This window comes from Tamandua tetradactyla, chromosome 5 (assembly GCF_023851605.1).
Source record: "Tamandua tetradactyla isolate mTamTet1 chromosome 5, mTamTet1.pri, whole genome shotgun sequence".
In the NCBI taxonomy this organism is placed as follows: Eukaryota; Metazoa; Chordata; class Mammalia; order Pilosa; family Myrmecophagidae; genus Tamandua; species Tamandua tetradactyla.
In genome coordinates, this window is record NC_135331.1 from 56,434,958 (window position 1) to 56,451,841 (window position 16,884).

General features: G+C 41.8%; 1 protein-coding gene across 8 annotated transcripts in view; it reads left to right on the plus strand.

Annotated features, from left to right (window-relative positions):
- The window catches only part of SCHIP1 (schwannomin interacting protein 1), a 173,293-nt gene extending 157,177 nt beyond the window's left edge, over positions 1–16,116 (plus strand). For all 8 annotated transcript variants that reach the window (XM_077160903.1, XM_077160900.1, XM_077160902.1 and 5 more), the window contains 5 exons: positions 6,625–6,742; positions 7,892–8,089; positions 8,978–9,101; positions 11,681–11,774; positions 15,483–16,116. In XM_077160903.1, coding sequence (XP_077017018.1) covers positions 6,625–6,742; positions 7,892–8,089; positions 8,978–9,101; positions 11,681–11,774; positions 15,483–15,534 — 586 coding nt within the window. In that variant the 3' untranslated portion in view covers positions 15,535–16,116. The remainder of the gene's footprint in view (positions 1–6,624; positions 6,743–7,891; positions 8,090–8,977; positions 9,102–11,680; positions 11,775–15,482) is intronic.
- The last annotated feature ends 768 nt before the right edge of the window (positions 16,117–16,884 follow it).

The window sequence follows — 16,884 nt, forward strand, 5'->3', positions numbered from 1 at the left end:
TAGCACAAAAGGCCTCAGTCTGGTCTTCAGCTTATGTTAGGGAATATTTTTGGTGAAAATGCATTTTTCCAACATTAAGATCCTATAATTCCAAATTTAATTACATGTAAGTGGTCATTAGTGAAGGAAATGGGCACTGATGTGGAATTAGAACCAACAGCTGCCTGCAGACTGTAAGTATTTACTGCTCTCTAGAGAATCGGATCAGGATACAGGGGCTGATGCTTCACCAAACAAAAGCTGGTAAGTGCCGGTTCCCCTTTTCTATTAATTTCTTCAGCAGTGGAACGATTCCATGGCCACGTGGTATTGGGTGCCTTCCACCAGTCGCATGGACATGGACAGATGGAAAGGTCCAGAACTGTCTTAGAAAATGTGGCAGGAAAAGGGCACATGCAGGGAAGAAGAGAAGAAAACCCTGAAAGGACCATTCACACTCAGTCCACATTTGGAGCTGCTTTCCTTGGCTCTGCTGAAGATGGAGCCTAACTTCTGAGCCCTGTAAGATGTGAGATCAGGAAAAGACATAGCAGGGTCCTTATGTCTCCACAGCTCTCTTTGCAGCATAGTTTGAAACCCGCTTTAGCTTCTCTGGGCACACGATTGCTGGAGCGTGGGCTTTCCCATCTCTCTCTTGCATTTATCACCACCCCCTCATAAACCCTCTTCAGTTCACCTTCTTTCTTCTGCAGTCCCCTGCTCATTCACTCTCTTGGTTAACAGCTTACTTCACTAATGGCCAGTTAGTAAAAGTGTTTGTTTTCACATATATAAGATTGGGAGTATCTCCTAAGAATGTGTGCATGTGTGTGTGTGTTTTAGTTCCCTTCCAGTTCTTTATATTTCACACTTCTCCTTGCACATTTGTATATTGTGATTTAATAACTCCAAGGACAACTGTTCAAAGACCTGATATCTATTCCTGGTTCAACTACTAGCTAACTGTGCATCCACTTAATATGGGGATAATGAATTATAAACTGCCTTCAGTGACCAGCAGACGGCAAACATAAACGGATGAAGGGTCCCAGATAAAATCCCCCCAGTAGGGGGTTGTGGGGACTGTGGAAAACTAGAAAGTGTGTGCCTGGCCAAAGGGGGTGGCAGCTCTTTAGCACTTGTCTGTTGGTGCCATGAGATTTGCAGAGCTGGTATTAATTTATAGTCTACTTTTTAAAGAAAAGAAAACAATAAAAGGTAACTTTTAGCATTTTTATGTAAATTTCCTTGGTTTTAGTGTTTGCAATTTTAGGTTTTTAAAAATGGTCCAAATCTAACCAGTTTATAATTTAAGACTTAGTTGTAATCCTATTTTCCCATCTCCAAAAGGGGTGACAGACAATGAAACATCCTTTTTCTTTCTTTCCCTTATATAGTTATGAACAATTTATAGTGTGATGATATGTATTGTACTGGCAATATTAGCAGTTACTATGTAAATATCATTCTTTAAATAAAGAATGAAACAAATAATTGCCCCTTGTTCATGTACCTCTTGGCATAAGCAAGTCACTAAACTCTCATTTAAAAAAAAATATGATAACATTGTATTTTCACAATAACAAACATTAAGAAACAAACTTTGCTTTTCCTTTTTTTTAATAGTTAGAATAAGCATTTTCTGTCTCATGATAAGTATCAATATGAAGCAGTCATTAGGGAAAAGAAGAGGTGGGGGCAGGATTTAGGGGTAAGAAAGGCAGTTTATGATTTATCAAAAAGCAGCAGTATTTTCATTTTAATCTACCTCAACACAGTCTATAGATAGAGACATCGTTACACATATGGGCACATCTAAAGCTTAACCAAGCCTCAATTGTGTTCCCACATTCTTTCTTAATGACAAATTCTCAGAAAAATGAAATGTGTTTACAGCTACCCTTGAGTAGTTACAATTCATATTTTATGCTCCATCGTCTTTGAAATTCTCATGAAGCAGAAAAAGATACGGTAAAAAAAAAAAAGTGGGTGATTATTCATTATGGATATAGCCTTTGAATAATGCATTAAAGATCCATTAAAATAAATGGAAATATATTTTAACAGCCCAGCCACAAACAAGTCGGGCATATTGAGTAACGATTGGCATTGCAGAGCCAGTGGCTTTCCAGGCACGTTCTTTGCAGAAAGATAATGAACAATTCATGTTTGAAATCCATAAGCATGTGAGAAGTTCCCTCTCGCAGTGTTTCCTAAGGAAAACCATACAATTGTCTTGAAATAATAAACAAGTACAGGATGTATACATAGACCCTTTAAAATTAGATTGCCAGACACAGGAGGTTGTGAATCCAAACCTGAGGTGAAATGTAGTGGGAGGTGGGGATGGGGGTCACTGTATTCAAAATCAGAAGTCATGTTTGTGTTCGCTTGTTTTGTGACCTTGTATCAGTTATCAGTTGCCACGATGATGTTGAGTGATAAAAATCACCCAGAGCAGAGGCATGTGACAGTGCACATTTATTTCTGCTTAGGAGCCAGTAGGTGGCTGGGCAGTTCTGCAGCTCACATGGGCGTACTCGTGTGTCCAATTGGCCGTAGCTCAACAAGGTGGCTTTGCCGCGCTGAGCTAGGCCTTCTTAGTTCCTGGGGCTTCAGTTGGAACAACTGCCCGGTGACCTCAGTGCTGCGATGCACTAATCCTCCAGCCGGCCAGCCTGAGCTAGTCTTCAGGGCAGCCGCAGAGTGTCCAGGGCAGGGCAGTACAGAAGGTTGAGGCTGAGGCTCAGAACTTCCTCTGCGCGCTGGGACAGGGCCATTCACACGGCCAGTGCAATCTGGAAATCAGCTCCACTTCTCGATTGCTGCAAAGCCACATTACACTGGGAGGGGACGAATTGGGGCCATTGGTATAATGGCTGTCCCAGACCTGAGGCAGATCGTTTGACTTCTCAGAATAGGCCTTATCTTGCCTGTCCTCTAAAGGGAATATCACCTGCCCCAGCAGGTGGTTGTGCAGCTCACAGAGAGGATGCCAGTGAATGAATTTTTAAACTAAAATTCAATGCAACCGTTCAAGTCAAGTCAACCGGGGCGGTGTTGGGGGATGGCGGGAGGGATAAAAAAAACAAAGACAAAAAACACATTTGGACTTGGATGCTGGTGGTCTGGGCTGGTGCAGAGAAGCTCCCTTTTTTTAAATCAGAATACTGAGAACACTTCTGGGGCTCAGATCTGGACTCAGACCAGCCCAGTCCCGGTTACTACCTCCAAGGCCAAGGTCAGATGCCAGATGCATGGTGGCTACTGCCCACTAAGAGTCACTGGTCACCTTTAGGACCCCGGCCTTGTTTCTCTTGGGAAATAAACTAGTCTTTGTATTTTGGGTGGAAGGAGGGAAGATAGCTTTATAGCAAATATATTACCACTTGGCTGGATCTTTGAGCAATCCTCTGTAAATAAGAAGTTTTCATCTCTGCCATCCTCTCAGTTCCATGTATATCATAATAATATCCCTGGAAATCAGCACCAGCATTTTCTAAGGAACAGCCTTCCTCCATAAGGGCGGACAGCATGGCTTCTGAACAGCCTCTCTACTAAATGCCTTTCCACTCCTGACCAGCAGCCTCTACCCACTTCTGCTCACACTGAGACATCCAGAAGACATCCCTAGCCTCTGACTCCTCATGTTTCCTGGGCATTTTCCATCAAGAGCACCCTCTTTCCAGACCTTTGGTGCTCCCTGTTAGTGGCCTGGGACAGCGAGCTTGCTTTTAGTCGCTGCGTGGTGCATGAGGGAGAAGAGGTCTGTGGGATAGACAGGAAACAGACCTTTGAGAAATCAAGTCATCAGGCGAGGCAGACTGCAAACAGCCTTTAGCACACAATCTCTGCTACATGCCCCCAAACATCAAGAGGCCCTGAATTGGATACCTTGAAATTATATCGCTAATTAACAAGATGAGGATAGACTGTGCTTGAAAGATCTGGAAAAGTGGACCCCCTAGCAGCCTCCATTCCACAGGTCCATGTAGCCTGGCAATAAGTGAGGCCAGATGAGCTGCAAGGGGAGGCAGAGATCCAGGACTGGCTGACTGCCTGGGGACTCAGGGCGAACCTCGAGAAGGGCCACCCACCCCCGGGGCCGGAGGTTTCCCAGGACAGGGGTTATCTGTTCCTTGACACAGAGGCATTGGGCAGCAGCCTGGCAGCCAGGTGAAGTTCCGCCCAAAGCTGTTTACTTCATTAAGCCTGCTTAAAGGCTAAAGGCGGACAAATCCTTCTTGAAACCTGAGCCCATTTTAAGATGTCTTTACGACTAAAATCCCCTCTGAACCATTAGCTGTTATGTCATAGAATTTCCTTTTCCTGAGAGGAGCACTCTTGGTGTTTAGTGCTATAAGGAATTACAAGCCTCAACCCTGTAAGCAGCTCTGTCCAATTTCCCGCGGTAGTAATGGGGTACTAAGGCGATTTTCTGAATTTCCACCTGAGGCGTTTTTTCATTTCACCCAGACTGCTAAATCCTTCCCTTTTTTTCCTCTATGCCTCTCCTGAGTAAGAAACCCTGTATGTAATGGCTGAATCTAGGACTGGGCCTGTCCTTTATGGAAAGGTCAGCTCGGAACAAAACCACTGAATTGATCAAACTTTTCTTCAGAGTGAAAATATATCTCTTTGGATGTCTTTAACCTTACTTTGTAATTGTACTGTGGGTTGTTTTTATATTTTCATTATCTGTGTATCCAGTGACCAGACACTTGTTTTCAAGATTATCTAGTCAATACATAGAAAATCCTGGATTTGAATTAGGTTAGTCTTTAAAATGCATCTGTTTTTAATTTTCAGTTTTCTTTCCCATGATCTTCCAATCTATAAATCTTGAGTGTTGTTATTGTAAATGGCATGGTGTTTCTTAAAACCAACTACAGATATTAAAAATTTTAAACTTAATTTATATGGGATCAAAGGGTGAGCTGAACATAGTAGATTTCTCAGGGGGTGGGGGGCAGTGGAAGAAAGTTTAAAGAGGCACATTCCAGCCCACAGAAGGACAAGCTGTCTGATGTTAAAGACAACTCAAGTACACTCTGTCGGAGCATTGACTGTGCCACAGGAATTGCAGAGACTAGGAGAGAGGTAGAGTAAGTGGCTTTGAAGGTCCCTTTACAAAGTCACATCAGCGTTAAAAGTCTGTGTTCCTTTGCCCAAGCTTTCAGTAACTAGAGAAAGGAGGATAACTAGCGTGGATAGAGCACCTAACCTGTGCCAACCCTTGAGCTCACTGTTTTAGTCGGTCCTACCAGATATCGAGTGGAGTATTATTCATCCCATTTTCCAGATGAGGAAACTGAGGTTCATAGTGGTTGAGTCACGTGCCTTGTAGAATGGCGTGAGGATTCTGAACCTCAGTCCAAGCATCACGGTGGAACCTGCTGCCTTCTACTCCCCATTGGCTCTCCTTGCCTGCACTGTGAACGGGAGGGAATAGATCTCGACATGCTGCGGGACAGGCTGCATTTCCCCCCAGGAGAAATAAGCTGGGGCTTTCAGTAATTATAGAATTTAACAATAGGTGGCAGCGCATACCTCAACAATCCCGGTGCCTGTGTTAACTCAGGAGGTTTTCTTTTCCTGGATTCTGCATTGTTTTTAATCAAAGAAGCCCCTTGAAATGAGTCGTTTGAGGAATTTCTACAAAGCATACCTACCCATTGGAATAAAAGAGATCAAATACCCATGCCAGCTATCAGACAAACTGCCCTCTGTGTTCCTTCCCCTTGGCAGCAATAATGCACAGCAAATTCTGTGTCCTCTACCCCAGTCCTGGCTTAGCTAAGCCTCCTTAAGATCTCTTTTTGCTGTGGAGCCTCCTTTTGCCTTTTCTTTCTCTAAGCTTACTTACAGAGACAGGGGCTACTAGGCGTGCTGAGAAAATTGCATCTCTAAAAACTCTTTATCGCCAAACAGCATTGAAATGTGTTTGGCTTCAAAAGAAGGTTTGGACAAAGAGTCACCTCTGCAGACTGGCTGAGCATGTAGTTCCACAGCCAAGCTCCTCTTTGTGGGCACATTTCCAGCATCATCACTCCCAGAGGTTCGGCATCAGCCGCAAACATAATGAGCTCTCTAGGGGTCTCCGTCTCTGAGCTGTGTGTGCACGGGGCGGTCTGAAGCATCTTGCTGTGTTCTAAGATTGTGCCTTTCAGGTTTTGGGTTTCCTTAAGTTTCTCTAGGGTGAACCTATGGTGTTTTTCTTTCATAATGATATAAATGAGCCGCCTCTGTTGGCTTTTGGCAAATGCCCTAAATAAAGGTTTCCTTCAGCTGACCCTTTTCTTTCTAGTTGGGGGGGTGGGGGGAGGAGTCTTTCTTTCAACTGTGACCCTGGGGTGCTGTCTCTTGTCTGCCAACTGTATTTGATATAGTGCTGGGTGCTACAATGTTTGGCCTTAAATTATTTTTCACGCATTGTGACACTGATCTGGAAAAATCCTACTAAAATATTAGGAAATCTGCTAATAAAAGTTTTCAGCTACAGGTTGGGAGGGATGTTGACCATTCACTTCTCCATGTCAAGAACATAGAAAACGACTTTTAGTTAGTAAAATGAGGCAGTCCTGTTTGTTGCAGCCAAGTAACAAAGTGCTAAGTAGAATGAGTGTCCCGGTTGTTTCTGCCCAGGTTGCAGAGCGGGATGAACCTGCAGATATGCTTTGTCAATGACAGTGGCAGTGACAAGGACAGCGATGCCGACGACAGTAAGACCGAAACAAGCTTGGACACTCCCTTGTCTCCCATGGTGAGTCTGACAAGCTCCCAGCTGAAGGTCCATCTTATGCTTTCCTGGTCCTTTAGCTATTCTCTTCTTGATTAGGAACAAACATTGCAAAGGTTGGAGAAAAGAAAGTGCATGCTTCTAAAATTTGACAATGATCGAAAAATCAAACTTGTGATACAACAAGGATGCAAAAGCTTTGTTCAAGTTTGTGACTGCTTTTGTAATAAATTGTAAGAGAAATCAGCTAAAGCATAAAAAAAAATTACACAAGGAACATATGGGCTAAATATCATTCCCTCTGCCATTGGGCTTAGAAATAAGAACACAGGCTTGTAGGGAGACAGGGTTAAAAAGGCAAGGAGGGAGGGGCAGTGCAAGGGAGATCCAGTGGTAGAATTCTCACCTGCCATGCAGGAGACCCAGGTTCAATTCTCAGCCTGTGCACATCCCCCTCCAAAAAATATTCAGCAAATGGTGCTGCAATAATGGGATAGTCACATGGAAAAAGAATGAAACATGATCCCCACCATACAGCATAAAAAAAAATCACACTAGGAAAAAAGCATGGAGATCGGGGGAAGGAGGCTGGCACAGAGCTGTCACTCAGAGAGCCCAGCAAGGGAGTTTGTTTGTAAAGCTCTCCTTAGTCATTCCTTTCGTATATCTTGCAAAATTGGTTTAATAATCACCAGTGCTTTTTACCAGATTGTTTCCTCTCTGTGAAGTTTATCTGTTGCCTTTGTTACCAAAGACCAACAAACAGGAAACCACACTAGTCATCGAGTGCGCAGTGCAACGGCACTCTGTACTGCACACACTGTCTTAGTCTGGGCTTAGATGTTTTGCTGTGCCTGGTCACTTCACATAAGTTTTAAGACCAAGAATCAAAGAAATGTCTCGAGTTTGTCATAAATATATTTTTCCTGGCGATTAATTATATTGCTCTTCCTATTTGTGCTAAAATGAGTCTATTATTGACGCCAAGGAAATAAAATGTCTTTTTTTTTCATGGTAGTTGAGATTGGTAGAGATCAAATCAAGCAGCGAGTGGAGTTCCTGGAGGAAGCTTCCAGGCACTCTGGGAGAGGGCTCAGTGATGCAGTGTAGCGGTACTGCAAACGGGCGTTTGCTGGCATGGAAAGCTGAAGGCTGCTCTTTTTCCCTTCACAGAGCAAGCAGAGCTCCTCCTATTCCGATAGAGACACTACTGAAGAGGAATCCGAGTCCCTGGATGATATGGACTTCCTCACAAGGCAAAAGAAATTGCAAGCCGAAGCCAAAATGGCCCTCGCCATGGCCAAACCAATGGCCAAAATGCAAGTAGAAGTGGAAAAACAGAACAGGAAAAAGTCTCCAGTGGCTGATCTTGTAAGCAGCAGAGGCTGAAAAGCAGCCGAGTGTTTGGTGGCTGCAAATGATTGACGCCACCCCCGTCCTTTCCCAGGATGATGCAAACTTGGTTTCTCCAAGGCAGTTTTTTAAAAAGTACTGTCATTGAGAAATAATTAAGTTTGTTTCTTTTTCTTTCCTAGCATCTCACTGAAAGATACATAAGCCACCTATTTTATAAAAGTCAACTCTTTTTTTGGATTCATATCTGCTGTGTTGCTTAAGGGCAACATTAGCTGTCATTAAAATATTTAAATTCCTTTAAAGCAATCTCAGTTTAAGAAGCAAACAAACTCACTGTTGCTATAGCTGTCATTCCCCGCTCTCCACAAGACAATATAGTGTAGTGGTTAAGAGCCCTGGACTCAGGAGTTTAAGTCTAGCTCTGCTGTGGGCTTGCTCTGGGGTCCTGGGCAAGTTATTTAAGTCTCAATTTTCTCATCTGTGAAATGGGTTCATAACACTGTCTGTCTCAGAGCATGATTATGAGGATTTAATCAGATAACATTCATAAAGCACATAGTACAGTGCTTATAGCATGGTATAAATTAATAAAGAGTACCTGACATTATTAACTTCCCATGTTGTTGATATTATTCAACCTCCTGGCTATTCATTTGTAGCTTTAATAAATTACTCCTCGTTGTCACACAGCCTGTGTTCAAGAAAGCATTTGACATGGTGTTTTAGATAGTATAGTGTGGATATCACAGTTCCTGTGCTGGGGAAGTCACAGACTAAGAAACTTATAAACACAGAACCCAGATTGAAGTGGGTGAACGAAGGGTAGGTCTTTTAAGAGAAAACAGGATCTTCTGTCCAGAATACCTGCGAACTCTGTTTCATACTTCCCCTTTGTATCCTCAGCTCCCGCACATGCCTCATATAAGTGAGTGCTTGATGAAAAGAAGTTTAAAACCCACTGACCTGAGAGACATGACTATTGGGCAGCTACAAGTGATAGTCAACGATCTCCATTCCCAGATAGAAAGTAAGTGTAAAGCGGCCTCAAAAAACGGGATGTTAAATATAAAATCTAATGTGGTAAAGGGTGCGCGGGTAGTTCAGTGGTTAGAACACCCGCTTTCCATGGGGGAGACCCGGGTTTGATTCCCAGAACATCCAGCCACCCCCCCAAAAAAAATCATATATATATATATAACGTGGTAGTACTACTTGCTTAATTCACTTCCTTTCTATGACATTTCTGTGGGTGCCTCCTGTATGCGCACAAGAAAAGGATGTGTATCACGATGCTCTTTTCTTTTTTTTTTCTTTTACTATAAAATGCTCAGGACCTTTAAGGATTTTTCAAGATTCACAGAAGTTACAGGTCCTTTTTATTCCTCTTCAGTCCCCAGCAACTGGCATAGTGCCTGGCATGTATTTGGCCTTAAATATCAGTGACCAGAATAAAATTCAGTGTTTGCAAATCCTTTACTATACAATTACACTCTCAACCTCACTTATATGTAAATTTGTCTTGTGTATCATCAAATCAAATTCAGTTTATTTTGTGGGTCTCCAGGTGGTGGAAGTATATGTGACCAATATGTGAAAATTACAGGATGACAAAATATGAGCCTTTTTCCCCTGAATAAGGAAGGTTGAGAAAGGATGGTAAGTGGTACTCGCTTGAGAGTATTGGTCATGTAGAGAACGGAATGTTGCTTGGCCTGATGAAAGAAAACATTCTCAATTAGGCCGTGTGGTTAGGCCAGACAAATCCACGATCCCTCCAGCCTCTGGAATCGATGATTCTATAAAATCCAACACACTTACAGATTAAGAGCAACCTAAGAGACATGCCAACTAAATGCAGTCAAACAAACCAACTGAAAAAGAAAATTTATGAGCCATTCCAGAAAATTTGCACACTGGATATTTTATCTTACTTTAGTTATGATCACGGCATGGTAGTTATGTGAATTTAAATTAAAAAGCTCCTGTAATAGATACATACTGAAGCATGTATAGATGAAATAATATAATGTCCAGAATTTGCTTTCAAACAATCCAGTAAGAGAAGGGGGAATGGCAAATCAAAATTGGCTGAGTTGATCATTGTGGAAGCTGATTGGATTCATGGGGATTCATTAAACTGTTCTCTCTGTTTTTGTGTCAGTTCGAAAATTTTTATAATAAAAGTTAAAAATTTCATACGGGAAAAAAAACTTCCTATGCACCGAAGGTTCACATATGCAGGCACTCTGCTAAGTGTCAATATAAAACTCAACCTCAGGAGCACACTGGAAAGAAACTGGAATTGGACATACTCAGTTCCAAGTTAATGCATTCAGTATTGTCTTAAAATCAAAAGAAAGGGTTTAACGGTTTAATTATGAAACCATCATTTCATGAGATTTTTTTAAAAACTCAACAACTATGTTTTAATTTTTGCTGAGAATAAATTACTAGGATTGCTATTCTTTCAAGGATTTAAAAGACTTTCTTTTATATTTTACCCCTGAAATATCTTCCGTAGACTTTTTCATAAAATTGCCGTCGAGTCCTTTTCGGTAGATAAAATTTTAGACCTCTTTGTCTGATTTTTTTTCTCCTACCTTTTTTGAAATTGGAAACTAGTCTGAACCTAAAGGCAGATAAATGCCTTACTTGAAGGCAGGCTCTCTAAAAGCATTTCCAAGGGGGAGTCAACCTGAAAGCCCCCACTTTCTTTCTTTTGTTTCCCTGTCCACAACCCATCAGCTGAGTACTCTACCCCATGTGTCCAGACCTAGCAGCTTGAATTCTCAGCTCCTCGCAGGAAAAATAACAAGAGAGAGCCCTTTGCTTGTTCATATTTTTTCAAGGATAGGAGCCAAATTAACCCAGCGCGCTCATTCTGTACGGATCAGTAATGTTTCCATATGCATGTATTTTATTCCAGGTATATGGTCTAATGACAGTCTTCCTTGCTTGGCACCTGGTTGTACAGAGATGTCAAGGGTTATTTCTTCACATCTTATGTGTCTGGCCATTCCACAGAACTAGCTTTCCGATATCTTGAGATGATACTTTTTCCTAGAATAACCTGCACATCAATTGGCCACCTTCTCTAGAGCTGTGTGAAGCCTCTGAGCATTCCAGCAGAGACGTCCTTCCTCCCAGTTGGGTGTGTGATGTAGGCACAGCTTCCCCCAGTCTCACTGTGGCAGGAGCATCCTAAAGATGAAGGGTGGAAAACTTTGTATGCTCCAGACTTTTGGGATTACATGTCTTCAAAACAAAATCTCGCTTTTCCTAACAAGCTATTCTCCTAACCACTAATGATTTCTTTTCTCATTTTAACATGAATGTAAATTGGAAATACTTCTGATTCTACTCCTTTTCTTCCAGCACCTTTATAGCTCTGCCAACTAGCCATAGGTCTCAAACTGATGACTTCTATTAGGCTTATGAGATGCTCACAGAAGAAGCCGACATTTTTACAAAAATCACTGTCCTCTTAGGTTTGGCTGTTTGTGTGTGGTTATGTATTTCCGACACGTGTAATGGTCTGTGAATAGGTACACATTCTAACTGTGGTGCAGTTTTAGCTCCTGCATAATACTCTTTTCTCTGCCCCAGGTTTGAATGAAGAGTTGGTCCAGCTGCTTCTCATCCGAGATGAGCTCCACACAGAGCAAGACGCCATGCTGGTGGACATCGAAGACTTGACCAGGTCAGTGCCTCGTCGCCCTTTCCAAAGGAGACGCGAAGCCAGGATGATCTGAAGTCTGATAATTAGGGCAAGAACGAGCATAGGAGAACCTCCACCCTTGCTCCCATGAACAACCTTTCCAGCTTCTGCTTATCTCAGCTGTTTATGATGGAGGCAAAGTGCCCAAAACACCATCCTACAAAATGCGCTGCCTTTTTAACAGCCATCCTGCCCTAGTGATGGGTTGTCAATGCATCTGCTCTCCCTACTCCTCCATCTAAACCAGGTCAGCAGTTCTGGCATAATAGGACTTTATATGGAAGAGCTGTCCCCAGGCAGTTGGCCTGAAGCCATTCCACACTGGTGTGTGTTCCCAGTGCACGACAACCGTGTGGCGACCTGACTCTTGATCGCCTATCCCATTTCAGAAGGCAGTGACACTGATATCTTTCAGCAGCGCTAGTGTCACCATATTGTTCTCACTGCTTGGAAACTCCAGGATTTAAGTTTCCAGCTGGGCTCAGCTCCAGCCACGTCTCTGAGAAGAGGCAGATAATGCATCCCTCCTTAGGGAATAAGGAAACTAGGCTATTGCGAGTCAGGATATTGCACTTTCTGCTATCACGGTGAATACATAAAAGTGCCCGAAATATTTTAAAAATTCCTACAGTTTCATGTTTATTAAGACACCTTTGCTGAGATAGTCCATATGAAGTTTTTAAACTAGGACTTGATTGCTGTTAATCCCAGAAATGGTACTCAGGGAGTAGAAGGCTCTCCTCCCCAAAAAAGAACACTGTCTTAATAACATAAGGAATTGACCACTGTTCTAGAACCATCCCAAAGAAGCTTGAAAACAAAATAAATGCTACAGAACTATGTTTAGGCTTTTTTTTTTAAGCTCCATGAGCAGCACTCTGGTTTTTTATGTTTTAAATATTCTATTGCTTTGTCCCTAACAGAAACCAAAAGAAAAAAATGTAGGCTTCTACTTTCTTAGCATATCTGCCTGCATCTGAAATGTCGCAATACCCCTCACATAATATTATTGCCATCTACAGATGTATCCAAGTACTGCATCAATAACCGTAAGATCCCTTTTCGTTAGTCTAAGAAATTTGCATACCATTAAGATCATGGAAAATCAGTGGTGATTTTTCTCTGCCCTTTAAAGCAACCCTGGGATTCCTCATTCCAGGGAGGGCATGGAGGAGCTCTTCCCTTTCTCTCAGAGTGTCAAGCTATTACTTGGTTTGCAGTGTAATTATTTATACTTTTCAGAGGGTGAGATCATGGGAAATTGGGCAGGCAGGGCCACGGGGTTAAAAAGAAAGGGGTCACTCATTTTTAAAAGTGTTGGGGTGACCCTTTAAATTCGAGCAATCTAGCAGTAGGCAGGGACTGTCCCTGCAGGACCTTCCACTTGGCCATAAGCATGTCTATCCGTTCCTGTTACAGAAAGGTAACTTTTCTTTTTAGGGGGGAAAGGGGGGGAGAGGAGGGACCTTGAAATATTTAAAAATCCCTGTAGGTAGCATTCCCTGAGTCCTGCAGCCAGATCCAGTCCCAGAAACCTGAGAGTGTGGCAGTTCGAGATTGCTGGGAAATTTTGTTCATGTATTCCTTTTACCTGTCAAAATTCTACCTTCCCAGCTGTCATTTCAGATCATTTTTTCAGATCAGACCCTCAGTTGCAGCTGCTCATGGCAGCTTTGTGAATTACTGATGCCTAGTTCCCACCCCCTAGAGATTCTGGCTTAATTATTCTGAACTGTGGCCTGGGTATCAGGCTTTTTAAAAGCCCCACAGATAATCCTGCTGCACAGCCAAAACCTAGGACCCATGAACTGGATGACATCTTTCGGAGGGCACCCCTCCCCCAGCCCCCAGGATTGTTAAGTCCCTTTTCTTTATGTTTCTTTTCACATCCCACCCTCCTTGGGGGTCCTGATCACGCCGTGTTATACTTGCCTGCTGTCTCCCAGCCTGACAGTAAACTTTCCGAAAGCAGAGCAAAGAGCATTTTATTCATGACTGTGTCCCCAGAGCCTAGCACAGAACCTGTCGGGCACATAATAAGTCTTCAATAATGAATGTTGAAAGAAAACAGCCTTTACGGGGCGTGAAAGGAAACAAACCCTAATAAGGACCCCTATATAAATAGTTGATGAGAACCTTTTAGTTCTGTAGACTGAAATTTTTTCTCTTCTCTATTTAAAATTTTATTGAAAGTCACCCTTGACTTTGCCTCAAAATAATACCCAGATCTGAATATTTTCTGAAGCTGTTTTCTACCTACTCTCTCAGCAACCCCCTGGCTATATGTACACACACACACACACACATATACACACATATACATACATATACACATATCATTAACAAACTGCTGTCAGACCTGTGTAATTTAATTAGCTACGGTGGAATCTTAGCTCACTGGGCATCAAAAATTTCTTGAGTTGAATTTGTTTAAATGAGGCACTTGAAAATAATCAAGTTCTTTTGTACACATGAACAAGACCTGCTAAAGGGGATACTTTTTTTTTTTTTTTAAGGAATAGAGGGGGCCAGTGATATCTTTTTCCTGAGTTCCTTTATTGTTAAATGAATATCACCCTTTGTGAGCTGCTCAGTGTGGCAGGGACACTTTGGTCACTTCCCTGTTTCTGAAAAGTGTTTGTGGTTTATCTTCCCTCCACTATAGATATGAAATACTTTGCATAAAACCTAAGTGTAGGCAACACACAGAAAATGTCCCCACACCTTCCATTACAGCTGAAAACCATCCCCGTAGATGTTTTTCTCTTACCAAATTTATCATTTCTTAACATCTTTCTTCACAGCTGTTGTCTTCTGCAGCCTCAGACCCCACCGCTCTCTAGGAAGACATTTACTAGTCCCATTCAAGTGATGTAAACAGCCTGGTCATCCGTGCCCACCCGTGTCCACCAACAGGCTGCCAGGCTGGCCTGACCTTGGCTCATGGCTCATACTAGAGTGGGAATGAATGAGAAGCCTCAGTTCCCCCACCCCCTCCCCACCAACCCCTGTCCCCAATGCCATGATCACACCCTAAAGATTCAGTTTATGAAAAAAAAAGCTTATGCAAACCTGGAAAATCTTTACAAGCACAAAGGCCTCCCATTTGCCAGGAAGACATTAGTTTTTGTAAGAATGAAATTATATTATTGGCTCCAGGTTCCTTTTAGGAGCCTTACGCAATACTTAGGTTTGTGTGTTGTGTGTTTGACAGTCACCTAGTAACTGTTTGGACTTTTTGCATAGCCCTTCCTTTCAAGCTTCCATTGCTTTGCTTGCTGTTTGTTTCTTGGCTGTCTGCATTGGAAGCCTGCCCTGCAACATCCTTGTCTTGCTCTAGATAAATCCCCAGCACCAGGAGTAGTGGCTGTACCTAGAAGGCACTTATGAAATATTTGTTGAACAAATTATCCCAGACTCTTACCTCTTTTCAACTTTAAACATAGACTTTTTCTTCTCAAAGTAGTGACATCCACAAGCCCCAGATGAATCTGGTGTCTTATTATATACAGAAGGAATCGTACGTAGAATATAAAGATCAAAGAAGTCAAATCGATTTGAATAAAGGACTGTTCCTTGGTTCCTGTGTATTCCATTGTGAGTGAAGGATATTCTAGCCGTTGATTAGAAGGCAGTTTGGGTCTCTCTTTTCTTCTTAGCACTAAATAATTGTATCTTTTAATTTTGCAGACATGCTGAAAGTCAGCAGAAGCACATGGCAGAGAAAATGCCCTCAAAGTGAAAAGAGGCCATCCAACCAGAAGACAAGCTAGAATTAATTTTGCTTCTGTGCTTGTAAAAATGCTGTTCTAAAGGTGGCGCAGAAACAGAGATCAGTGTTAGTCATTGATAATGTCCGAAGCTTAATGTCCAGTGATTGGCCTTTGCTTCTTAATTTATTTTAATTTTTTACTTGTGCCACTAAATATCAGGCATTTTAATAAAATATTGTTATAAAAAAATGTACAGTACTTACACCATCACAAATCATGGTTAATCAAAGAGGGTAGTTTTAACTTTATTTTTTATTTTAGAGATTTTAAGTTGGAGCAGTATTTTCCCATTGACTACTTTCATTCTTCACTGTAGTTTTAAAGAAGAACTGTAAATGATGGTGCTATCCAAGTCAAAAAATACATGCCTGCCTCGTAGTGATGTCGTAGCTCTCTGTAATATGTATATTTTAATCAGTTTTCAACATTTTGTGAATGTTGACTACCTGAGGTTCATTTTTAGATGTGCTATTAACATTCTGTTGGATTCAGAGGGTTCCTTGAAAGTTTTATGTATAAATATGTAAAATAAAAATTAAAAATTTGTTTCATATGATATGTCTTTTTCCTAAACTAGCTGTATTTCCTCCCTCTTCACTCTTCTACCACTAAATTCCACCCCCACCCCAGGAAGCTTTTATAGTGTAAGCACATAGTGTTCCAGAGAATTAGCAGTGCAACGAATTCCCAGTAAGATCCTGGGGTAGGGGCAAGGGGGCTGGATCCAAAATAGGCAAAAGTCAAAAACCAAAGGCAGCACTTCTGTTGTTGCTTCAAGTGATCAGCCTGGAATTCTAACAGTTTATTGTTTAATAGCTGCTGGTCTCATTACAGCCTGTTACTGAATCAGAATTCCAGTTACTGAATTCACCACAAGAACAAATGATATCTCATGTTCACTCTTTCCCCATCACCAGTTGTTGCCATTTTAAAATTTTAACAGCTTCCATTGGTCTCATGAAGAAAAATGTCGAGTCTAAATTTTACAGATTGTTCCCTAATAAGTAGAGAAGATCAGTAAATAGATTTAATTAGCTAATGTCCATGCAAGGATTAGAGAACCACAGACTAAAGCAGAGATGAGCAATTCAACATTCCAGAACCACCCACATACCACCTGGTTTCACTATAAGATCCATGATGTAATCTGAAGTTTAGAAAAAAACTCTCCATTTTCCTTACTCAAAAAATACCCAGATAGGGTCTGTAAGTGATTAAGAGTTGCCAGTTTTCATTGAAACTCTCCTATTTAACAAAGTAGGTAATCCTAAATTGTAACCACTAATCATTTTTATAGGCCCCAATCAAGTTATTTTCGT